The 25,931-nt window shown below is 44.1% G+C and overlaps 1 protein-coding gene across 1 annotated transcript; it reads left to right on the top strand.

Annotated features, from left to right (window-relative positions):
• Nucleotides 1-6,710: 6,710 nt before the first annotated feature.
• On the top strand, nucleotides 6,711-25,730 carry LOC123482383 (sodium/hydrogen exchanger 9B2-like). Its single transcript, XM_045209799.1, has 12 exons — nucleotides 6,711-6,987; nucleotides 8,283-8,481; nucleotides 9,205-9,375; nucleotides 11,357-11,499; nucleotides 11,860-11,987; nucleotides 20,499-20,674; nucleotides 21,217-21,323; nucleotides 21,547-21,696; nucleotides 23,774-23,882; nucleotides 24,055-24,191; nucleotides 24,648-24,831; nucleotides 25,547-25,730. The coding sequence occupies exons 1-12, from the start codon at nucleotides 6,880-6,882 to the stop codon at nucleotides 25,603-25,605; spliced, it is 1,671 nt and encodes a 556-aa protein (XP_045065734.1). The 5' UTR covers nucleotides 6,711-6,879; the 3' UTR covers nucleotides 25,606-25,730.
• Nucleotides 25,731-25,931: the final 201 nt, after the last annotated feature.

Genomic DNA, 25,931 nt, shown 5'->3' with positions numbered 1-25,931 from the left:
CCTGCAAAATGACCTCCAGCAGGACACAAATGTGCATGTGTCTGCTCAAACGGTCAGAAACAGACTCCATGAGGGTGGTATGAGGGCCCGACGTCCACAGGTGGGGTTGTGCTTACAGCCCAACACCGTGCAGGACGTTTGGCATTTGCCAGAGAACACCAAGATTGGCAAATTTGCCACTGGCGCCCTGTGCTCTTCACAGATGAAAGCAGGTTCACACTGAGCACGTGACAGACGTGACAGAGTCTGGAGACGCCCGTGGAGAACGTTCTGCTGCCTGCAACATCCTCCAGCATGACCGGTTTGGCAGTGGGTCAGTCATGGTGTGGGGTGGCATTTCTTTGGGGGGCCGCACAGCCCTCCATGTGCTTCCGCCAGAGGTAGCCTGACTGCCATTAGGTACCGAGATGAGATCCTCAGACCCCTTGTGAGACCATATGCTGGTGCGGTTGGCCCTGGGTTCCTCCTAATGCAAGACAATGCTAGACCTCATGTGGCTGGAGTGTGTCAGCAGTTCCTGCAAGAGGAAGGCATTGATGCTATGGACTGGCCCGCCCGTTCCCCAGACCTGAATCCAATTGAGCACATCTGGGACATCATGTCTCGCTCCATCCACCAACGCCACGTTGCACCACAGACTGTCCAGGAGTTGGCGGATGCTTTAATCCAGGTCTGGGAGGAGATCCCTCAGGAGACCATCCGCCACCTCATCAGGAGCATGCCCAGGCGTTGTAGGGAGGTCATACAGGCACGTGGAGGCCAGCACACACTACTGAGCCTCATTTTGACTTGTTTTAAGGACATTACATCAAAGTTGGATCAGCCTGTAGTGTGGTTTTCCACTTTAATTTTGAGGGTGACTCCAAATCCAGACCTCCATAGGTTGATAAATTTGATTTCCATTGATAATTTTTGTGTGATTTTGTTGTCAGCACATTCAACTATGTTAAGAAAAAAGTATTGAATAAGATTATTTCATTCATTCAGATCTAGGATGTGTTATTTTAGTGTTCCCTTTATTTTTTTGAGCAGTGTACATCGACACATCTGAAATCAGGCTACCTGATGGGACTTAAATAAATGCAGAAAATCGGCAATCAAAATAAACGTTCTACCACAGTGACCATGTTAGTTTTGCCAAACATTTGTGATTCTGAGTTCAGGCATATAAAGTTTGTATGTGAATCGATTTCTAAGATGCATACTTTAAGTTTTTCCGAACTCACTTCACTCAGGCATAACATGCTGACCACACCGCACGCGTCGCTGCGCTGAGCGTTGCAAAATAAATGTACACATACATGTTATTCAATCATTGCACCCACACTGCTCGCATGCGTCAACGAGTGTCTGCGTGGCCAGGCGCTAAAATAGAACTCGGTTCTATTTGTGATGCTCAACGCGCCGCAAGTCCTGCATTGGTTTTTAGGAGCATCTACCCACGTGGGTGATCGAAAGATGAACTGAGGACTACGCTCCAGTCCAGTTGGTTGTGTTAATACACCATAAAGTTGGTTGCCAACCGCCATATAAAGTCAGAGAAGAAGAAGAAGCCTGAAGGAGGAGAGAGATTACTAGAAAACAAACTTTTACCGTTTTATCTCTGGATTAATTGTCGGAGTAGAGGACCTTCTGCATTTCAGGTAAAATAACAACCCAATGTTTATATCCCAGGACAAATTAATTAGCAACAGCAAGCTAGCTAGCTAAATTGCCATAAATGTTTTTAATGCTTTTCGACCTGTCCCCAAATTAATATAATTGGTTCAGAGTTTGTTTTGATATTTCAACCTGCGTGTCCTGATCATGTCTGGTGTGGGTGGACAAAATCAACTTGTGCGTGATGGTGCACACGGACGCATGCGCGGTCTGGGTAGCACGTAAGAGGGACACTTGAGCTACCGGTGCTGGCACATGCACAGATCAAATACAGTGCTGGAACACCGATGAAGTTATTTACATGTCCTAATCATTCCAAAGTTAGCTCAGAAAACCCGGTGATTTAATCGATGTATGCTTACTTCGATTTTGACGTTATGCCGATTTAAGATAAGTAAAGTAAGGTGTTTACATGACTAATGCCATAATCTGTTGAATATCTCATTATTAGTGTTCATGTAAATGTACAAGTGCAAATCTCAGCTTGTATGGGAGAGTGAAGTGAGTTAGGAAAATCTGAAAGTATGCATTTAAATGTTTTGTCACATAACGCATTTTATATGTCCGAAATCAAATAGACTTCGCAAAAATAACATGATCGCTTTGGTAGAACGTTTATTTTGATTTGCGATTTTCTGCATTTATTTCAGTCCCATCAAATGTGTCCATGTAAAATTATTATTAGGGAAGTCATTCTTCTTGCAAAGCATGTAAACGTTTTAAACAAACTATTATATTAATCTGACGATCCACAATAATCATATTATTGTGTGCATGTAACCGTACTCAGTGAGGTCAGGCAAAGTAACTCACATAAGCTAACGTTATAGAATCTGAACAAAAATATAAACACAACATGTAAAGTGTTGGTCCCTTGTTTCATGAGTTGAAATAAAAGATCCCAGAAATGTTCCATAAGCACGGAAAGATTATTTATCTAAAATCTTGAGCACTAATTTGTTTATATCCCTGTTAGTGAGCATTTCTCCTTTGCCAAGATAATCCATCCACCTGACAGGTGTGGCATATCAAGAAGACGATTTAACAGCATGATCATTACACAGGTGCATCTTGTGCTGGGGACAATAAAAGGCCACTCTAAAATGTGCAGTTTTGTCACAACACAATGCCACAGATGTCTCAAGTTTTGAGGGAGTGCACAGTTGGCATGCTGACTGCAAGAGTGTCCACCAGAACTGTTGCCAGATAATTAAATGTTAATTTCTCTACCGTAAACTGCCTCCAACGTCGTTTTAGACAATTTGGCAGTACGTCAAACTGGCCTCACAACCGCAGACGTGTATGGGGTCGTGTGGGCGAGTGGTTTGCTGATGTTAACATTGTAAACAGAGTGCTCCGTGTGGGCAGGCATAAGCTACGGACAACAAACACAATTGCATTTTATCGATGGCAATTTGAATGCACAGAGATACCGTGATGAGATCCTGAGGCCCATTGTTGTGCCATTCCTCTGCCGCCATCACCTCATGTTTCAGCATGATAATGCACTGCCCCATGTCGCAAGGGATTTGTACACAATTCCTGGAAGCTGAAAATGTCCCAGTTCTTCCATGGCCTGCATACTCACCAGACATGTCACCCATTGAGCATGTTTGGGATGCTCTGGATCGATGTGTACGACAGCGTGTTCCAATTCCCGCCAATATCCAGCAACTTTACACAGCCATTGAAAAGGAGTGGGACAATATTCCACAGGCCACAGTGAACAGCCTGATCAGCTTTATGCGAAGGAGATGTGTCGCGCTGCATGAGGCAAATGGTGGTCATACCAGATGCTGACTGGTTTTCTGATCCACGCCCTTTTTTTAAAGGTATCTGCGACCAACAGATGCATATCTGTATTCCCAGTCATGTGAAATCCATAGATTAGGGCCTAATTTATTTATTTCAATTGACTTATTTACTTATATGAACTGTAACTCAGTAAAATCATTGAAATAGTTGCATGTTGCGTGTGTATTTTTGTTCAGTATACTTTTTCACTTAAGTCTTCATGTACCGATTAAAAATCTAAAGTTCAATGTGTTTCCATCGCATTTTAAACTCTACCAATAGTTTTGTCACAAACTGTTGCATTAGGCCTAAATAGCAAATGTGCCCACTCTGGTCTTGGCACATGCGCTCTAGCCAACGTTCGCAGATACAGTGCGGGTAGCGAAATTTCCTTTTGTAGGATAGCTGGAGGAGAAGTCAATATCCTTGAGTTGCGTAGTGATTGGTTGAGCCTTCTTTTGTGTGTGATGTTACACAGATGCGCTTTTACCTTTCCACAAACTCATCAAAGAATAGATGGGTTGTTGGTTTTTGCAACAAAACCGAGGTGTGCGCAACTATTGGGCAAAACAGACAGGGTTGGCTTAGATTGTTGACAACATGTAAGCTATATTTCATCTCCAATGTTTTTTGAAAATAAATACATTTGCACAATGAGCACTTGTCTCTCAAATACATCGTTAAAGTTGTTGGTTAGCTAGCTATTTGAATTTCAGCCATATTAGCATTGACATGAAGTCAGTCAAAACACCTAAAAACAAGACATGGTATCAATAACAAGATGAAACAAGCCACTTGTGATTCCCCACATGGCAGTTTCTGGTCATTCTTGCTATCCAGAACCACAACAACAGGTTGACTTCTGCCCCAAGGAAGCGTGCACATCATTTTCGTGACGTTGTCAGCTGAATCCGGGAGTGCACCACACGATTTGGAGATCAGAGACAAAATCCCCATGTCGTTACGACGCTCATTTAATGTGAGCGGGTCAGAGACGCAATCTGAGGGCTACCGATCTCATCTTTGAGCAGTCCCAGACGTCCTGATATTTTCAAACATGTTTGATTTTATCGGCACAAAATCTGCAATGCTCTTGTACTGTGAGATGTGCAACGACAAGTTTTGAGAACGGTGATCAGCAATAGCCAATGAGAGCTCGCCAGAGAAGAAGCCAGTGAGATGATGACGCATCTCGTGCAGGAGCAATGACTACTACAAGTATGCGTTTGTACTTGCCTTTACCAAAGCAAATCGTTACAGATCTGAAGTTCACAAGCAATGTTATTCAATTCAAAATGTTGGCTAGATAGTTCAACTCTATGGCAGCGTGAATGTCTGACTGAACGTTTATGATGCTGCTTTGAGCCACAGCTCGTATGTTAAATCTAATCACATCATTGTTTTCACAAGACAGCGTGGTATCGAGAATCCTCACAACCAAGTGAAGAATCTTGTAGTGTGTGACCACCGTCTGTGCCACATCATTCAGTGTGTGCATCACTATGTTGGTAACACTAAAATAAAATAAACTACAGGAAAGATGCTAGTTTAATGTGAAAAGCTTAGCGATGTTAGGATTTTGAAAGTCGTGTAGTGTCCACCTGGCTTAACCCATCTATAGGAAATCTATTAGTTGGCTAGTAATGGCTACTGCCTGGCCAGTGAGCTAGCTACATTTCAGTAATTTAGTTAGCCTCCTAAATGCAGTTGTAAGTGGCTAAACTAACTATGAGTTGTTGCCCATGTTGTTATCATGTCTAACCAGTTAGCTATTGTAGCCCGTGAGTTTCAGAGTCTAGCTAGCGTCTTCGTTTGACGTCCACGATTAGCTAACTGTTAACTAGCGAGATGGCTTCTGCCTGGCCAGTGTGAGCCAGCATGCTACATTTCAGTCAGTAGCTGTCCTTCTAAATGCGGTGGTCACTGGATAAACTAGTTATGAGTTGAACATATTTTGGTGAAAACTAACTAGTAGCCAGTTGTTGTTGCCCATGGTGGAATCATATCTAACCAGCTGGCTCCTGAAGCCTATGTGACATGTCTAGTATATGCTCATGAGCTCCTCAGTCTAGACATAGGCTAGCTAGCGTTGTTAGCTGAGCTGTTTTATAATAAAATGGCTGAGGTGACTCAAACCCTGTAGCTAGCTAACAAGCCCTCCTCGGCGACAATGTTATTGGGGTGCAGGAATATTAGATATGTCTTTTTAATTTTAAGATAACTGTCATTGAAGTTGGTCGTTACTACTGGTTTTAAGGTTGTCACTTGTTACCAAGTTTTAGATCCGATGGGAGAGAGATTGTCCACCATTGTTTTGGTCAGGGCTCGAAGTGATGTCACGCCTTCAAATAAGGCTCAACCAATCACCGATGGATAATAATGACTTTGGCTCTGGCTATCCTATGAAAGGAAATATTGCGCGCGGGTAGGCTAGTCTACATGATGAAGTTATTATTGAACAGTGAGTATTTGTCAAACGGCAGTCAAGCACCGATCATCATGTCACCAGAATAAGACCCTAGATATTTATTGAAAGCAGCATGAAGCTCATCACCGTGCACTGTCACCACCCTGTGAAGTTCATCATAACTTGTTTAATCTGTAGCCTAATAAACTGCATGGTTTCCCGAGTTGTAGTGGGAGGACCACACACCATATCATCACGACTCCCAAGTTTACTTCGATATGATGGTTATTATACTGTATCAATATTTGTGCATAAAGGCGTTTCCACCGCCATTTCGACCATGTTGAACGAACAAAGGATCTGTCGGCATTTATAACACTTCCTATTTCCATCACAGCTGTCACAATTTATTTTTTATACAGTATGACTTTACTCGCATAAAAACTGTGGATGGAAAGCAATCCAACTTCAGCTTGTCTCAGATATAATGGACACTACTGTAAGTGAAATGCCATTATATTTCATGGCTTTATCATAGGAGAAGGAGAGTGGTGACAATGTAGCTAATAACATAGTATGATTTCTATATGAAGTTAATGACGAGATTCTGCATTCATGCATTGATTCCCTTACTCCCAGTCTCATTCCATACTGGTAGCAGAATGCTGAACATTGAAAACCTCTGTCTTTCTTTATAATCTCTTTTATAGTACTGTTTACCTTCACCTTTGATTGCTTCTGCACTTGGTTGGTTTTCACCTCATATCTCTACAGCCATGTTTGCCTCAAATGCCTCTCTGGCCAGTTCCACCAAGCAAACACTCACTCTCACTACCTTTGACTGATAAACAGGTGACGACCCACTGAATGGGAGCTAGTGCTGGACAGAGTCAGACCTTGGGATACAACAGGAGAAGAGCAGAGCAGCAGTGCACCGATGGCCAACCCCACCCCTCCACGGGGTTTGCTGTGAGGTTAGAGAAAAAGTGAGGAGGAGAAAGTGAACTGTACTAAATGCCATGATGGAGGACGACCAGCCCAAGTTGAAGCCGCCTACACCTTCACCTTCTCCCTTGCTGGACCTAGAACACAGTCCCGGAGCCTCGCCAGTAACAAACCATGCAGAGGTATAGTATATCTAGTGGTTTAGCCAAAATGCTAATAGATAGCCTTTACATAATTTAATGGTACTGAATTGCTGAAGCTATGAGAAATGGCTGACCGGAAGCTTCGGCATAATAGTCATTTTGGTTGAATGATTCCACACATATTGATCTGGAATCAGTTTTGAAGGCATTAGTTTACATTTCGTATTGGCAGTGTACTGTGCACTCTTATTTGGCACTATGCATTTATGGGGTAAATTATTTACGGAAAAAACAAAAGTAAAATCATCATGCTGACATTTAGTTTTGTTAGGTCATTTGAAACATACCTTGAGATGTACCCTACCAGGAGATTTGCTCATGATTTTTGCCAGCCTCTTTTTCCACAGAGAGTGGTATTTCTGTAAGTTGGAACAACAGCCTTTTTCATGACACTGACTGTTCTCATTGTGGCACACTCTTTGTAGTAAAAGTCCATATCTACTCTTTTATGATAAGCATGAGAACTATTACTTAGTTGGAACACAGTAGTGTCTTGTTAGCATGACTAACTTCTCTGTCAACAATGACAACCACTTAACATAGGTGTGACAAAGAAATTGAGGTAAAAAAGCCAGTAGCATTGGCATTGGCTCCAGTACCATTCTTATCAACTTTCAAGTGTTAGGCTAGGCTACCCAAAACAAGTTCCTGACACCACAATCAGTCTCTCTTGAAAGATTGCTATCATTTCAACTCAAGAAGTTAAAGCTACAATATGCAACTTTTTGGGCGACCTGTCCAAATTCACATAGAAATGTGAGTTATAGATCAGTCATTCTCATTGAAAGCAAGATCTGTTCTATGTGCACTATTTCTATGCTTCCGTAAAGTTTTTTTTGTTGCCTCTTTTACTTTTGGTTTTGTACACTAGCTTCAAACATCTGAAAATACAATATATTTTTGGTTATTAAAAATATATTTCACAGCAGTTTTAAATGGTACAATGATTCTCTACACTATACATTGCTTGTTTTGTTACATAAACTGAAATTAAGCTGAATTATTCAAACTTTAGCAACCAGGAAATGGCGGAGCAATTTCTGCGTATTGCACCTTTTAACTGGGGTTAGAGTACGATGGAGTCGAGAGGATGCTTTTTGAAAGCAAGTGTACAAAAACATCGAAGTGTCCCTTTGTCAAGTCAAAAAAACTTTTTCAGAAGCTTGTATTGAAATGGCATTTATGTAGTAAGAAAGTTTAATTAAAAAGTATGGCTACTAACACATTTTCATATTGAACTAAAACCCCTTTCCTCTATGTCTTCCCCCCGGTAGTTCCTGGGTGTGAACCAGATTCAGGTGGTGGTGAGACGGAGCTCCACCCCCCAGGTCACGGAGGAGACCTACTTTATCCCCCGTAACCCGGTGGTGGATGCGGGCACCAACACCGACCCCCCGGTCATCTGCTGTGGCAGGCTCCGCCGGGCATGCCCCTGCCCGCCCCGAGGCCTCCTGGCCTCCCTCATCACCAAGGGTGGGCACCAGCATAGAAATAGGCCACTCTAGTATTGTGTCTCTATGCTGGTGCCCATAGAAATTGAATTATACTTCTATCGACACCAGAATAGAGATACAATATAGGCCTAATACTAGAGTGGCCTAATGTCATGAACCTCATAATGCTACAATGCGCTGATAATGCCATTGTGGTCTGTGTTTTATTTAATTCCGGGCACCAGGGGGGCTAATGCTACCGTAGTGATGTTACCTTGGTGACATTGCTATGGGATCACGGATTGGCATCTTGTAGCGTTTTGTGCTTGGGCGAGTGGAAAATGGAGAGAGAGAGAGAGAGAGAGAGAGAGAGAGTGGAGTAATATGTTAGGATTGAGTTTGTAGAACCAGTGTGTGTGTGTGTCTCAATAAAGGGAACAAAGGTACTCTAGAATTGCTTCTCTTTATCCAGCGCACGCTGTTGAACAGTGCCACAGTTGTACCCAGAGGCATTTATATAGCACAAATGGAGAAGATATACAGATGGACTAAAGCCCTACCCAGTGTCCCTGATATACTGAAATGTACAAGTTAACATTTAGGCTTAGTAGTAGACTTTTGAGACCACTGTACCTTGCAAACCAAATCTAGTACAGCACATGCAATCTTTTTGATCAAATTTGTATTTTATTTGGCAGGTAAAAGACAAACTGCTAACTGGCCATGTACTGACTTCTAACCTCTGACCTCTCCTTCCTCCCAGTCGTCATTGCATTAGTGCTGTTTGGCGTGGTCTGGTCCATCACAGAGGAGGAGTGTCTGCCGAGGGGGAACCTGTTTGGCATCACCGTGCTCTTCATCTGCTCCGTCACCGGGGGCAAACTGGTGGGCCTCATACGGCTGCCCAAACTGCCTCCCTTTCCCCCGCTCCTGGGTAGGTCATGCGAATAGAGAGAGCGTGTGTGGGTGTATATGTGTTTGCGTGTATGTGTTGTAGGTGATGGGGTCTGTGATGGCATATGTATGTGCAGCATATAACAGGTTATTTTCGGTAACCTGTACCTCATTTGACTTGTTGAGAGTGAGACAAAATGGCATCTTCAGGGTGTTACATGCCCTATATGTTCCTTGGTAACAGTCAGAGAGACACCATCCTTTTCTTTGTCTTTGATATGGAAGTGGTGGCTGGCTGCTGGTACTATATCTGCTGATATAGTAGATAGAACACACACACACACACCTACTTACTATAATAAGCACACATTCAGATTAAACACACCCACTCACTAGATTTAGCATGCATGCACTTGCTTGTCCCCTCACTACTACTCTTTACTATACATGTAAAATGTGACTGTTTCACCTGCATGTAACATGGATGGACAAACAGTCAATTATTATTCTGGCTGGCTTTGCCAACATTGCTACTTCACGTGTAGTATTTACATTTACATTTTAGTCATTTAGCAGACGCTCTTATCCAGAGCGACTTACAGTTAGTGATTGCATACATTTTTCATACTGGCCCCCCGTGGGAAACGAACCCACAACCCTGGCGTTGCAAGCGCCATGCTCTACCATTTCTAACCAAATGAACACCCTTGTTGACTTAGACTGATAGGGAGTATTTGCATTTCTCACCATACAATAGAGACTTGGTTGAGATACGGCGCACCTTTAACCAAAGTCTCTCTTGATGCTGGTAACCACATGACAAGACCTATAGTTTGCACAGACCCATATAATAAGACAGTGGCCACTCACTCAGCCCACAAAAAGATAGAAGTCAGACGTTCAGATTCACAACCTACTCCTCACTTTCAACAGTCCAGAAAGGAGATTGTAGATAATAAAAAAGTGTTTTGGTGGGTCTTTGATTTCGAAACTTTGATCGTTAGCGTAGTGTCTATCCGATAGATCCCACTCCATAGGTCAGAAGTAAAGTCTGAACCAAAAACTGATTGTTGGATGTAGATCTTTGATTTCAAAACTTTGGATAGTTCATGTCTCTCCAACCCCTGTTTTCCTTTTTTAAAACCCAGAGGAACTCTGTTTCCCAGTTCAAAGTCCCCGTTTCGTTGTTTGAACTGAACAGACTTCTTTGGCCTGCGTTGCCTGGGGACGCAGGATTAAAACGGAACAAAGCAGGAATTTCATTTTGGCCAAGCTTTGTTACAGCCTTAAAGGTATTTAGGCTAACAGACAGTCGGTCCCATATTCTTATGCCTGTTAACTAGTTCCTCCCTGCTCAGACAGTATTCATTGCTTGCGTCCCAGATGGGATGCAATTGTTGTGTACTTTATTGATAATATGCTATTAAGCAGACACTTATATCCAAAGCGGCTTACAGCACAGTGACTGTGAGTGCATACGGTTTAGTATACCACCAGCGGGAATCAAATCCACAACCCTGGCGTTGGCTAATGCCACTCTCTTACCAACTAAACCACACAGGACTACATTGATCTTTCTGAACTTCAAAGGCAATTCAATTTCATACAGTAGATTAAAGACTCCACTGTATGCATGTCTCTCTTCAGTTTGCACTATTCCTACTTGGAAAGGTTTTTTCTTTACTCTCAAAAGGATCCTATGCCTAGACGCCTTTGATATCTTAAACCAATTGATACGCAGTTCCCAGACTATCAGAACAAAGAATGTGTCGGAAAAAGTGTATTTCTTGGCATTTAACCAATGTGAAGATGGGAATGATATCTTAGCCTCAAGTTCTCTGTTTTAACTCTCCTTTTTATAAATACAAGATTGTCTTCAGAACAATACAGCAATACATCGTTTTTTTGCCCCTCTTGCTGTGAGAGAAAGTCCAAAGAATAACACCATGGTTGTTTATAAAAGTATTAACTTTAATATAATAGTATGATAAAGTATCATTGTTCTCTGTCATTCTCTACAGGTATGCTATTGACGGGCTTCCTGCTGCGTAATATCCCCGTGGTAACGGACGCCGTGTACATCGACTTCCGATGGTCCGCCGCCCTGAGGAACATTGCCCTCGCTGTCATCCTGGCCCGAGCAGGCCTGGGATTGGATGGCTCAGTATGTCAATCAAACACTAATCTCTCTCCATAGGCCAATGCTTTTAGTGTTTAGTACTTGTCTTTATTATTTATGTTCCTGTGATAACCTGTGTTAAAGGAAAAATTCACTAAAACAATATGTGTATGTTTTTTAAATTAGTCCACTGTTGATACAGTCCCAAAATGTTTTGCATTTCAGCAGTCAAGTTTTCAGAACTTTCAAGAAGCAAAGTGTCACTTGCCACATCATCATGATGCAAAACTCATCAACATGATGATGTAGCAAGTGACACTTTGCTTCTGAAAGTCCTTTATCTTCAAAACTTGACTAATGATTTTTCCTTTTAATGTGTGTGTGTGTACATGTATGTGTTCCCAGGCTCTGAAGAAGCTTAGTATGGTGTGTATACGTGTGGGAATGGGACCCTGCATCATCGAGGCATGCACCATCGCCATCGTCTCCCACTTCCTCATGGGCCTGCCCTGGATATGGGGATTCATCCTAGGGTAAACTCTCTTTCTCTCTGTCTCGTTGTCTCTCTCTTCTCCCTCTCTCGTTGTCTCTCTCTGTCTCTCTCGCTCTCTGTCTCTCTGTCGTCCTCTCTGAGACTTCTACTTCTAAATCCCACTTAGAGAGACAGTATTCTGCAGCCTCCCGATGCATTTGTAAAACTAAAGGGCTACCTAACACCGCTTGCATTCCAATAAGACAGGTGTAGAGTATTTGGCAGCTACTGTAACTCCCCGTGAACACTTGAAGTATCCTTTATATCAGGGCTCTCCAACCCTGTTCCTGGAGAGCTACCGTACTATAAGGTTTGCACTCAAACCTTAATCTAGCGCACCTGATTCTAATAATTAGCTGGTTGATAAGCTGAACCAGGTTAGTTACAACTGGGGTTGGAACGAAATCCTACAGGAGGGTAGCCCTCCAGGAACAGGTTTGGAGACCCTGCCTTTATACATTTTAATTTCATCCTATGATTCTTAGCCCCTTGCTCTCTCTGTCTTTCTCTCTCTCTCTCCTCTCTCTTTCTTGCTCTATCCCTGTCTTTTGCTTTCTATCTCTGTCTTCTCTATTTCTCTCCTCCTCTTGCTCTCTCTCTCGTCCTCTCCACTCTTGCTCTCTCGTCCTCTCCACTCTTGCTGTCTCTCACTCTGATCTGTCCATCGTTCTATTCATCCATCCCTCTAAATACACTACATGATCAAAAGTATGTGGACACCTGCTCGTCGAATATCTCATTCCAAAATCATGGGCATTAATATGGAGTTGGTCTCCCCTTTGCTGCTATAACAGCCTCCACTCTTCTGGGAAGGCTTTCAACTAGATGTTGGAACATTGCTACGGGAACTTGCTTCCATTCAGCCACAGGAGCATTAGTGAGGTTGGGCGATTAGGCCTGGCTCGGAGTCAGTGTTCCAATTCATCCTAAAGGTGTTTGATGGTGTTGAGGTCAGGGCTCTGTGCAGGTCAGTCAAGTTCTTCCACACCGATCTCGACAAACAATTTCTGTATGACCTCGCTTTGTGCACGGGGGCATTGTCATTCTGAAACAGGAAAGCATAGAATCGTCTAGAATATCATTGTATGCTATAGCGTTAAGATTTCCCTTTACTGGAACTAAGGGGCCTAGCCCAAACCATGAAAACCAGTGCCTGACCATTATTCCTCCTCCACCAAACTTTACAGTTAGCACTATTTATTCGGCCAGGTAGCGTTCTCCTGGCTTCCTCCAAACCCAGATTCGTCCGTCGGACTGCCAGATGGTGAAGCGTAATTCATCACTCCAGAGAATACGTTTCCACTGCTCCAGAGTCCAATGGCGACGAGATTTACACCACTCCAGCCAACGCTTGGCATTGCGCATGGTGATCTTAGGCTTGTTTGCGGCTGCTCGGCCATGGAAACCCATTTCATGAAGCTCCCGATGAACAGTTCTTGTGCTGACGTTGCTTCCAGAGGCAGTTTGGAACTCGGTAGTGAGTGTTGCAATCGAGGACAGATGATTTTTCAGCACTCGGCGGCCCTGTTCTGTGAGCTTGTGTGGCCTACCATTCACGGCTGAGCCTAGACGTTTCCATGTCACAATAACAGCACTTACAGTTGACCGGGGCAGCTCTAGCAGGGCAGAAATTTGACGAACTGACTTGTTGGAAAGGTGGCATCCTATGACGGTTCCACGTTAACAGTCACAGCTCTTGAGTAACGCCATTCAACTGCCAATGTTTGTCTATGGAGATTCCATGGCTGTGTGCTCGATTTTATACACCTATATCAGCAACGGGTGCGGCTGAAATAGCCAAATCCACTCATTTGAAGGGGTGTCCACATACTTTTTTATATATAGTGTATATCTCAAACTAATCCCTATTAGTAAAGCTGCATCATTAAACACTTTGTCTAGACTCATTGTATTATCCCCCATCTCCCCTCCCCTATCTCTTTTAGGTTTGTGATGTCTTCAAATCAATCAAATGCATTATGTTTATGTAAAGCCCTTTTTACATCAGCAGTTGACACAAAGTGCTTTTACAATAACCTGGCCTTTGAAAGCATCTTCTACAGGGCCATATTATATGATGAACCCTCATAGTATGTCTCCTCTCTTGTAGGTTTGTACTGGCCATCTGCTAAATGTTCATATAATACACTGCTCAAAAAATAAAGGGAACACTTAAACAACACAATGTAACTCCAAGTCAATCACACTTCTGTGAAATCAAACTGTCCACTTAGGAAACAACACTGATTGACAATACATTTCACATGCTGTTGTGCAAATGGAATAGACAACAGGTGGAAATTATAGGCAATTAGCAAGACACCCCCAATAAAGGACTGGTTTTGCAGGTGGTGACCACAGACCACTTCTCAGTTCCTATGCTTCCTGGTTGATGTTTTGGTCACTTTTGAATGCTGGCGGTGCTTTCACTCTAGTGGTAGCATGAGACGGAGTCTACAACCCACACAAGTGGCTCAGGTAGTGCAGCTCATCCAGGATGGCACATCAATGCGAGCTGTGGCAAGAAGGTTTGCTGTGTCTGTCAGCGTAGTGTCCAGAGCATGGAGGCGCTACCAGGAGACAGGCCAGTACATCAGGAGACGTGGAGGAGGCCGTAGGAGGGCAACAACCCAGCAGCAGGACTGCTACCTCCGCCTTTGTGCAAGGAGGAGCAGGAGGAGCACTGCCAGAGCCCTGCAAAATAACCTCCAGCAGGCCACAAATGTGCATGTGTCTGCTCAAACGGTCAGAAACAGACTCCATGAGGGTGGTATGAGGGCCCGACGTCCACAGGTGGGGGGTTGTGCTTACAGCCCAACACTGGGCAGGACGTTCGGCATTTGCCAGAGAACACCAAGATTGGCAAATTCGCCACTGGCGCCCTGTGCTCTTCACAGATGAAAGCAGGTTCACACTGAGCATGTGACAGACATGACAGAGTCTGGAGACGCCGTGGAGAACGTTCTGCTGCCTGCAACATCCTCCAGCATGACCGGTTTGGTGGTGGGTCATGGTGTGGGGTGGCATTTCTTTGGGGGGGGCCGCACAGCCCTCCATGTGCTCGCCAGAGGTAGCCTGACTGCCATTAGGTACCGAGATGAGATCCTCAGACCCCTTGTGAGACCATATGCTGGTGCGGTTGGCCCTGGGTTCCTCCTAATGCAAGACAATGCTAGACCTCATGTGGCTGGAGTGTGTCAGCAGTTCCTGCAAGAGGAAGGCATTGATGCTATGGACTGGCCCGCCCGTTCCCCAGACCTGAATCCAATTGAGCACATCTGGGACATCATGTCGCTCCATCCACCAACGCCACGTTGCACCACAGACTGTCCAGGAGTTGGCGGATGCTTTAGTCCAGGTCTGGGAGGAGATCCCTCAGGAGACCATCCGCCACCTCATCAGGAGCATGCCCAGGCGTTGTAGGGAGGTCATACAGGCACATGGAGGCCACACACACTACTGAGCCTCATTTTGACTTGTTTTAAGGACATTACAGTGGGGAAAAAATGTATTTAGTCAGCCACCAATTGTGCAAGTTCTCCCACTTAAAAAGATGAGAGAGGCCTGTAATTTTCATCACAGGTACACGTCAACTATGACAGACAAAATGAGAAAGAAAATCCAGAAAATCACAGTGTAGGATTTTTAATGAATTTATTTGCAAATTATGGTGGAAAATAAGTATTTGGTCAATAACAAAAGTTTCTCAATACTTTGTTATATACCCTTTGTTGGCAATGACACAGGTCAAATGTTTTCTGTAAGTCTTCACAAGGTTTTCACACACTGTTGCTGGTATTTTGGCCCATTCCTCCATGCAGATCTCCTCTAGAGCAGTGATGTTTTGGGGGCTGTCGCTGGGCAACACGGACTTTCAACTCCCTCCAAAGATTTTCTATGGGGTTGAGATCTGGAGACTGGCTAGGCCACTCCAGGACCTTGAAATGCTTCTTACGAAGCCACTCCTTCGTTGCCCGGGCGGTGTGTTTGGGATCATTGTCATGCTGAAAGACCCAGCCACGTTTCATCTTCAATGCCCTTGCTGATGGAAGGAGGTTTTCACTCAAAATCTCACGATACATGGCCCCATTCATTCTTTCCTTTACACAGATCAGTCGTCCTGGTCCCTTTGCAGAAAAACAGCCCCAAAGCATGATGTTTCCACCCCCATGCTTCACAGTAGGAATGGTGTTCTTTGGATGCAACTCAGCATTCTTTGTCCTCCAAACACGACGAGTTGAGTTTTTACCAAAAAGTTCTATTTTGGTTTCATCTGACCATATGACATTCTCCCAATCCTCTTCTGGATCATCCAAATGCACTCTAGTAAACTTCAGACGGGCCTGGACATGTACTGGCTTAAGCAGGGGGACACGTCTGGCACTGCAGGATTTGAGTCCCTGGCGGCGTAGTGTGTTACTGATGATAGGCTTTGTTACTTTGGTCCCAGCTCTCTGCAGGTCATTCACTAGGTCCCCCCGTGTGGTTCTGGGATCTTGTGATCATTTTGACCCCACGGGGTGAGATCTTGCGTGGAGCCCCAGATCGAGGGAGATTATCAGTGGTCTTGTATGTCTTCCATTTCCTAATAATTGCTCCCACAGTTGATTTCTTCAAACCAAGCTGCTTACCTATTGCAGATTCAGTCTTCCCAGCCTGGTGCAGGTCTACAATTTTGTTTCTGGTGTCCTTTGACAGCTCTTTGGTCTTGGCCATAGTGGAGTTTGGAGTGTGACTGTTTGAGGTTGTGGACAGGTGTCTTTTACACTGATAACAAGTTCAAACAGGTGCCATTAATACAGGTAACGAGTGGAGGACAGAGGAGCCTCTTAAAGAAGAAGTTACAGGTCTGTGAGAGCCAGAAATCTTACTTGTTTGTAGGTGACCAAATACTTATTTTCCACCATAATTTGCTAATAAATTCATTAAATCCTACAATGTGATTTTCTGGAAAAAAATTTCTCAATTTGTCTGTCATAGTTGACGTGTACCTATGATGAAAATTACAGGCCTCTCTCATCTTTTTAAGTGGGAGAACTTGCACAATTGGTGGCTGACTAAATACTTTTTTCCCCCACTGTACATCAAAGTTGGATCAGCCTGTAGTGTGGTTTTCCACTTTAATTTTGAGGGTGACTCCAAATCCAGACCTCCATGGGTTGATACATTTGATTTCCATTTTACATTTTTGTGTGATTTTGTTGTCAGCACATTCAACTATGTAAAGAAAAAAGTATTTAATAAGATGACTTCATTCATTCAGATCTAGGATGTGTTATTTTAGTGTTCCCTTTATTTTTTTGAGCAGTGTATTATGATCAGTATTCATATAGTGCATTTGGAAAGTATTTTTCCACATTTTGTTACGTTACATCCTTATTCTAAAATGAAGGTTTTTCCTCATCAACACAGTACCCCATCATGACAAAGTGAAAAAAGGGTTTTAGATTGCACATTTATAAAAATAAAAACTTAAATACCTTATTTACATCAATATTCAGACCCTTTGCTATGAGACTCGAAATTGAGCTCAGGTGCATCCTGTTTCCATTGATCATCCTTGAGATGTTTCTACAACTTCATTGGAGTCCACCTGTGGTCAATTCAATTGACTGGACATAATTTGGAAAGGCATACACCTGTCTATATAAGGTCCCACAGTTGACAATGCATGTCAGAGCAAAAAACCAAGCCATGAGGTCGAAGGAATTGTCCGTAGAGCTCCGAGACAGGATTGTGTCGAGGCACAGATTTGGGGAAGGGTACCAAAAAATGTCTGCAGCATTGATGGTCTCCAAGAACACATTGGCCTCCATTCTTAAATGGAAGAAGTTTGGAACCACCAAGACTCTTCCTAGAGCTTGTCACTTGGCCAAACTGAGCAATCGGGGAGAAGGGCCTTGGTCAGGGAGGTGACCAAGAACCCAATGGTCAGTCTGACAGAGCTCCAGAGTTCCTCTGTGGAGATGGGAGAACCTTCCAGAAGGACAACCATCTCCGCAGCACTCCACCAATCAGACCTTTATGGTAGAGTGGCCAGACAAAAGCCACTCCTCAGTAAAAGGCAAATGACAGCCCGCTTGGAGTTTGCCAAAATGCACCTAAAGACTCTGACTATTTGAAACAAGATTGAACTCTTTTGTCCTGAATGCCAACCGTCATGCCTGGAGGAAACCTGGCACCATCCCTACGGTGAAGCATGGTGGTGGCAGCATCATGCTGTAAGGATGTTTTTCAGCGGCAGGGACTTGGAGAATAGTCAGGATTGAGGGAAAGATGAATGGAGCAATGTACAGTGAGATCCTTGATGAAAACCTGCTCCAGAGCGCTCAGGACCTCCGACTGGGGTGAAGGTTCGTCTTCCAACAGGACAATGACCCTAAGCACACAGCCAAGACAACGCATGAGTGGCATCGGGACAAGTCTCTGAATGTCCTTGAGTGGCCCAGCCTGAGCCAGGACTTGAACCAGATCAAACATCTCTGAAGAGACCTGAAAATAGCTGTGCAGCGACGCTCCCCATCCAACCTGACAGAGCTTGAGAGGATCTGCAAAGAAGAATGGGAGAAACTCCCCAAATACAGGTGTGCCAAGCTTGTAGTGTCATACCCAAGAAGATTTGAGGTTGTAATCGCTGCCAAAGGTGCTTCAACAAAGTACAGAGTAAAGGGTCTGAATACTTACAGTACCAGTCAAAAGTTTGAACACACCTACTCATTCCAGAGTTTTTCTTTATTTGTACTATTTTGTAGAATAATAGTGAAGACATCAAAACTATGAAATAACACATATGGAATGATGTAGTAACCAAACAAGTGTTAAACAAATCAAAATATATTTGAGATTCTTCAAAGTAGCCACCCTTTGCCTTGATGACAGCTTTGCTCACTCTTGGCATTTTCTCAACCAGCTTCATGAGGTACGCACATGGAATGCATTTCAGTTAACAGGTGTGCCTTGTTAAAAAGTTAATTTGTGGAATTTCTTTCCTTCTTAATGCGTTTGAGCCAATCAGTTGTGTTGTGACAAGGTAGGGGTGGTATATTGAAGATAGCCCTATTTGGTAAAAGACCAAGTCCATATTATGGCAAGAACAGCTCAAATAAGCAAAGAGAAATGACAGTACATCATTACTTTAAGACATGAAGGTCAGTCAATCCGGAAAATGTCAAGAACTATGAAAGTTTCTTCAAGTGCAGTCGCAAAAAACATCAAGCGCTATGATGAAACCTGCTCTCATGAGGACTGCCACAGGAAAGGAAGACCCAGAGTTACCTCTGCTGCAGAGGATAAGTTCATTAGAGTTACCAGCCTCAGAAATTGCAACCCAAATAAATGCTTCACAGAGTTCAAGTAACAGACACATCTCAACATCAACTGATCAGAGGAGACTGCGTGAATCAGGCCTTCATGGTAGAATTGCTGCAAAGAAACCACTACTAAAGGACACCAATAAGAAGAAGAGACTTGCTTGGGCCAAGAAACACGAGCAATGGACATTAGACCGGTGGAAATCTGTCCTTTGGTTTGATGAGTCCAAAATTGAGATTTTTAGTTCCAACCGCCGTGTCTTTGTGAGACTCAGAGTATGTGAACGGATGATCTCTGCATGTGTAGTTCCCACCGTGAAGCATGGAGGTGTGATGGTGTGGGGGTGCTTTGCTGGTGACACTGTCTGTGATTAATTTAGAATTCAAGGCACACTTAACCAGCATGGCTACTACAGCATTCTGCAGCGATACGCCATCCCATCTGGTTAGCGCTTAGTGGGACTATCATTTGTTTTTCAACAGGACAATGACGAAGCACACCTCCAGGCTGTGTAAGGGCTATTTGACCAAGAAGGAGAGTGATGGAGTATTGCATCAGATGATCTGGCCTCCACAATCACCCGACCTCAACCCAATTGAGATGGTTTGGGATGAGTTGGACCGTAGAGTGAAGGAAAAGCAGCCAACAAGTGCTCAGCATATGTGGGAACATTCCAGGTGAAGCTGGTTGAGAGAATGCCAAGCGTGTGCAAAGCTGTCATCAAGGCAAAGGGTGCCTACTTTGAAAAATCTTAAATATATTTTGATTTGTTTAACACTTTTATGGTTACTACATGATTCCATATGTGTTATTTCATAGTTTTGATGTCTTTACTATTATTCTACAATGTAGAAAATATTACAAATAAAGAAAAACCCTTCAATGAGTAGGTGTGTCCAAACTTTTGACTGGTACTGTATGTGAATGTGATATTTCTGTTTTTGCTTTGTCATTATGGGGTATTGTGTGTAGATTGATGAGGGAAAAAATGTAATCAATTTTAAAATAAGTCTGTAACGTAACAAAATGTGGAAAAAGTCAAGGGGTCTGAATACTTTCCGAATGCACTGTATTACAGGTTGTTACTTCGGAGGTCGCTCTTAAGCCTGGCAACCCAAACTCACCCATTCTGGCAACCCAAACATGATGAATATGATATTATGATGATTAACTCTCACTTTGGCTCTCCCATCTCTTGTAGGTTTGTGCTGGGAGCCGTGTCCCCGGCTGTGGTGGTTCCCTCCATGCTGCTGCTGCAGAAGGATGGCTACGGCTTGGAGCAGGGTATCCCTACCCTCCTCATGGCCGCCGGCAGCTTCGATGACATCCTGGCCATCACCGGCTTCACCACCTGCATGGGCATGGCCTTCGCCACCGGTAGGGATCCACTCAGGAGGGAGCATGTTGATCTGTACTTCTGCTCTGACCCAATCAGGAGAAAGGTTGTTGATCTGTGCCTCTGCTCTGAGCCAATGATGAGAGGAGACCACTAGAAAAAGAATATACCTTTTTGATCTGTTTTTGTCAAAACATTCATAGAAATCTTCCTGCAATCCGTCCTGGATCCAATAGATGGCGCCCTCACACTTCGGGAATCGAACCTACGAACTCTGTTGTTGCAAGCGCCATGCTCTACCAACTGAGTCACACAGGACCATTTAGTATGAGCTAACTGCATGGGTTCTGCTATTACAGTGTCTTCATCTGTATTGCATGCGTTTTATTATTGACTTCCTACTGCATAATGCAACCTAAATGGCATCCCATTCTATATATAGTGAACTACTTTTAACCAGGGCCCACATAGGACTCTGGTCAAAAGTAGTGCACTATATAAGGAACAGGGTGCCATTTGGGACGCATCCATCATCTTTTGATATAACTGTATATGTTTTGTTGTGCTGTGTCTCCCTCTGCAGGCTCCATGTGGTACAACTTGCTGAGGGGTATACTGGAGGTGGGAGGGGGAATGGTAGCTGGGGTACTGCTGGGATTCCTGCTGCGCTACTTTCCCAGCAAAGACCAGGTACGAATCTCTATTAAAAGCACTTAGCTTTTAGTCTAGGAGTAGGCTTAATACAGCTCTAGGAAACTGGCCTGTAGAGTTGACCTATAACGAAGCTCAGTTTTCTCAGTAGCCTTTCCCTTTTTCAATAATGTTACTCCAGGGACATAGTCCTTGTTTGGAAAACTTTAGTAATGCATCCTTCCTTCCTTCTTCTTTCACTCTCTCGCTCTCTCTCCTGTAGGACAACGTTGTGATGAAGCGCTCATTCCTGCTGCTGGGCCTGTCGGTGTTTGCCGTGTTCGGCAGCAACGTGGCCGGTTTCCCCGGCTCGGGGGGCCTCTGCACCCTGGTCCTCGCCTTCCTGGCCGGCCTGGGCTGGAGAAGGTCAAAGGTCAGTCAACCACACACACACACACACACACAACGACCCCATCCCGTGCCAACCCCTCACTCAACCCCCGTACACTGCATCTTCTAGCTAGACATTTACTCTCTCACCCAACCCCCAAATGCCCCCCTAAAGCATTGGATAGCAGCTGGACAGCTTGAACGTTCCAGTGCAACACAAACTGTTGTTTTGGGACACAGTGGGACCCTTCCAGTCAGTATACAGAGGCCCAATCCCAAATATACAGTCACAGAGTCCCATCTGGTATTGTCTCTATGGGAGGCAGATTCTCCAGTAGAGAAACAGTTGTGAAGTCTTGGTGTTTGCTGAACTCTCTCTGTAGTCTGGTTTGTGTCTGGTAGGTGGTTTTTAATGTTTTTGTTTTCACTTGTTTTAATAGCACCTCTCGAACCCCTCCATTTGCTCTACTTTCACAATTTGTTTTTGAAAACATGTTGAAAATGTCAGTAATTTGAGAAACCGTAACACTTGGGTGTCCGTGTGTGTGCGTGCACAGTGCATTCGGAAAGTATTCAGACCCCTTGACTTTTTCCACATTTTGTTACGTTACAGCCTTATTCTAAAACGGATTAAATATATTTTTTCCCTCATCAATCTACACACAATACCCCATAATGACAAAGCAAAAACATGTTTTTTGACATTTTTGCAAATGTATAAAAAATTTACTGATATCACATTTAAATAAGTATTCAGTCCCTTTACTCAGTACTTTGTTGAAGCACCTTTGGCAGCAATTACAGCTGCGAGTCTTCTTGGGTATGACCCTACAAGCTTGGCACACCTGTATTTGGGGAGTTTCTCCCATTCTTCTCTACAGATCCTCTCAAGCTCTGTCAGGTTGGATGGGGAGCGTTGCTGCACAGCTTTTTTCAGGTCTCTCCAGAGATGTTCGATCAGGTTCAAGTCTGGGCTCTGGCTGAGACACTCAAGGACATTCAGAGACTTGTCCCGAAGCCACTCCTGCGTTGTCTTGGCTGTGTGCATTGTCCTGTTGGAAGGTGAACCTTTGCCCCAGTCTGAGGTCCTGAGCGCTCTGGAGCAGGTTTTCATCAAGGATCTCTCTGTACTTTGCTCTGTTCATCTTTCCGTCGATCCTGACTAGTCTCCCAGTCCCTGCCGCTGAAAAACATCCCCACAGCATGATGCCCCCACCACCATGCTTCACCGTAGGGATGGTGCCAGGTTTCCTCCAGACGTGACGCTTGGCATTCCGGCCAAAGAGTTCAATCTTGTTTTCATTAGACCAGAGAATGTTGTTTCTTATTGTCTGAGAGTCCTTTGGGTGCCTTTTGGCAAACTCCAAGCGGGCTGTCATGTGCCTTTTACTGAGGAGTGGCTTCCGTCTGGCCACTCTACCATAAAGGCCTGATTTGTGGAGTGCTGCAGAGATGGTTGTCCTTCTGGAAGGTTCTCCCATCTCTACAGAGGAACTCTGGAGCTCTGTCAGTGACCATCGGGTTCTTGGTCACTTCCCTGACTTCCCCCGATTGCTCAGTTTGGCCGGGCGACCAGCTCTAGGAAGAGTCTTGGTGGTTCCAAACTTCTTCCATTTAACAATGATGGAGGGCACTGTGTTCTTGGGGACCTTCAATGCTGCAGATATTTTTGGAACCCTTCCCCAGATCTGTGCCTTGACACAATCCTGTCTTTGAGCTTTATGGACAATTCCTTCGGCCTCATGGCTTGGTTTCTGCTCTGACATGCACTGTCAACTGTGGGACCTTATATAGACAGGTGTGTGCCTTTCCAAATCATGTCCAATCAATTGAATTGACCACAGGTGGACTCTCAAGGATGATCAATGGAAACAGGATGCACCTGAGCTCAATTTAGAGTCTCATAACAATGGGTCTGAATACTAATGTAAATAATGTATTTTTATTTTTAATAAATGTACAAAAATGTCTAAAGAATCAGTTTTTGCTTTGTCATTATGGGGTATTGTGTGTAGATTGATTATTATTTTTTTTTTTTTAAATCAATTTTAGAGGGAAGGGGTCTGAATACTTTATGCGTGTGTGTACGTGTCTGTCTGACTCGGCGGGTGTGTGTGCAGGTCCCTGTGGAGGACATAGTGGGTATTGCCTGGGAGGTGTTCCAGCCACTGCTGTTCGGCCTGATCGGGGCCGAGATCCAAATCTCAGAGCTGGACAAAAACACCGTCGGTGAGAACACACACATGCATAAACACACAGTCAGTAAGAACACACACCACATAATATACATTTATACCTCGCTCTTTGGAGATCATCTATTAGGGGCGTTTTCCAAATGTAACTTGAATAAAGTGTTTCTGTCATTCTACCCCCCCCCCCCTTAACTTCTCTGTCCTACCAGGCCTGGGCATAGGCTGTCTGGCCATTGGTCTGCTGGTGCGTGTTCTCTTCACCTTCGTCTGTGTGCTGTGTGCCGGCTTCAACTTCAAAGAGAAGCTCTTTATTGCTCTGGCCTGGCTACCCAAAGCCACCGTACAGGTACTTAATGGTAAACAGAAACTAAGGTGGTCTAGCGGTCTAAGCCACTGCCTCTGGGCTCGAATCCAGCTTACTGCTCTTTCAGCATTCTCTCTCCTCTCCATCTCTCGCTATCCAATAAGCATACAAAAGACTATCTAAGGGTGAAATTTGCCTCACACAAAAAGGCTTCTCAACAAGCAAAATAACCATATCATTTGAATATTGTGACTAGTGATTGCGCCACATGCAACACGTTTGTTTTCTGTTTACTTAAACTCATAACAATATTAGTATTGTGAGTAAAAATAATGTTTTTGCAGAGTCTGGTGCTGCTCGTGGAGCCGGGGAAGGGGTTAGGGAAAATCTGTCGTATTATTACCAATGTTGGTGTCATTTTAAGTTTATGACTGAGTGTTCCAGCTCTCACAATGTTGTGGGTAACATGAGGCCAAAGTGTCGATCTTCTCTCCCCAGGCGGCCATCGGCTCCACAGCGCTGGACATGGCCCGCACCAAGGAGGATAAGGAGCTGGAGAAGTACGGCATGGACGTGCTGACAGTGGCCGTGCTCTCCATCCTGCTCACCGCCCCCATAGGGGCCCTTGTCATAGGACTCACAGGACCTCGCCTGCTGCAGAAACCAAAGAACCCTGCCTGGGGTGAGTACACACACACAGAATGTGCAAACACACTGTCTGCATAAATGCAAAGACAGAAGCACACACACACAGCAACAGGAAGGACTGCCTCACCATCTGAGTGTTTTAATATAGAAACAAACACACAAAACCCCACACCTACTACTAAACTTGCTTGAGTGACAGCTTGTCATAGCTTTGTCCACACAGCATTGGGAAGGAAGCGTGTTTATGAAAAGCAGTGTCCCTTTATGACAGAGATTATCTTTATTAGAAAAAGCCTGGAATCCAAACAGATATGCTTTGTTTCAACATGGTTGACAATGGTGAAACAGAGCGCATCAGCCAGGATCTCAGGCTAATAAAGAGAAGCTGTGGATGGGAGAATGAATTGTATCGTGGCTTCAGGTAGTTTTTGTTTCCTGCATTATGCTTCGTCTCAGCCCTGTCACCACACAATGGTGGCTTGTTTTGCTCTTCAGGTTTGGAGGGAGATTTTTTATTTGACTACACTGTGTGTCCTGGTAAAATGTGTTACCTGCCAATCACTGTGTCTCAGACTCTACACTCGCTGAGACATTTTCCATATGAACCATTTGGCCTCTAGTCTTATTTTGTTTATACTCACATGAAGGCACTTCAGTTTCTCTCGCTCTCGCACACACGCAAGCACACACACACGATAAAAGCCATTTTTTTAATAATGATTTTCTACCCTTTTTCCTTGGATATGCAGAGCGGGAGCAAAGCGGAACTATAACTGACACCCCAATCACCTACGAGAGTACCCTCTGATAACAAACCAACCTCAGTGGCGGGAACCAGGAAGTACACTTCACCAAGGAGAAAATTACATGGATGGATCATAGGGAAATGGGGGCACTTCAAGGGTGCATCTAAAATGGCATCCTATTCTAGTGTAAAAAATTGCACCATATTCCCTTTAAAGTGTGGTACTGTATAGAGAATAGGGTTCCTATTTTAGACTCAGGTGACACCCAGGATATTGCCTTTCAGACAGGGGGTTTTCAGAGGGGCTTTGCCACCTCTCTCATCTGTCTATCCGTGTATCTGTCCTTGGTGTGTTTGACATCCTGCAGCGTTTATTTATATCTCCCCCA

The sequence above is a fragment of the Coregonus clupeaformis genome, chromosome 31 (genome assembly GCF_020615455.1).
Source record: "Coregonus clupeaformis isolate EN_2021a chromosome 31, ASM2061545v1, whole genome shotgun sequence".
In the NCBI taxonomy this organism is placed as follows: Eukaryota; Metazoa; Chordata; class Actinopteri; order Salmoniformes; family Salmonidae; genus Coregonus; species Coregonus clupeaformis.
This window is presented reverse-complemented; position numbering and strand designations above follow the sequence as displayed.

What these genes read in the sequence shown, in the direction of transcription:
- LOC123482383 (XM_045209799.1), top strand. Translation starts at nt 6,880, where the DNA reads ATGATGGAGGACGACCAGCCCAAGTTGAAGCCGCCTACACCTTCACCT. An exon ending in TGGGCTGGAGAAGGTCAAAG is followed by an intron (nt 21,697 to 23,773) that starts GTCAGTCAACCA and finishes GTGTGTGTGCAG; the next exon opens with GTCCCTGTGGAGGACATAGT. An exon ending in GCTGGACAAAAACACCGTCG is followed by an intron (nt 23,883 to 24,054) that starts GTGAGAACACAC and finishes CTGTCCTACCAG; the next exon opens with GCCTGGGCATAGGCTGTCTG.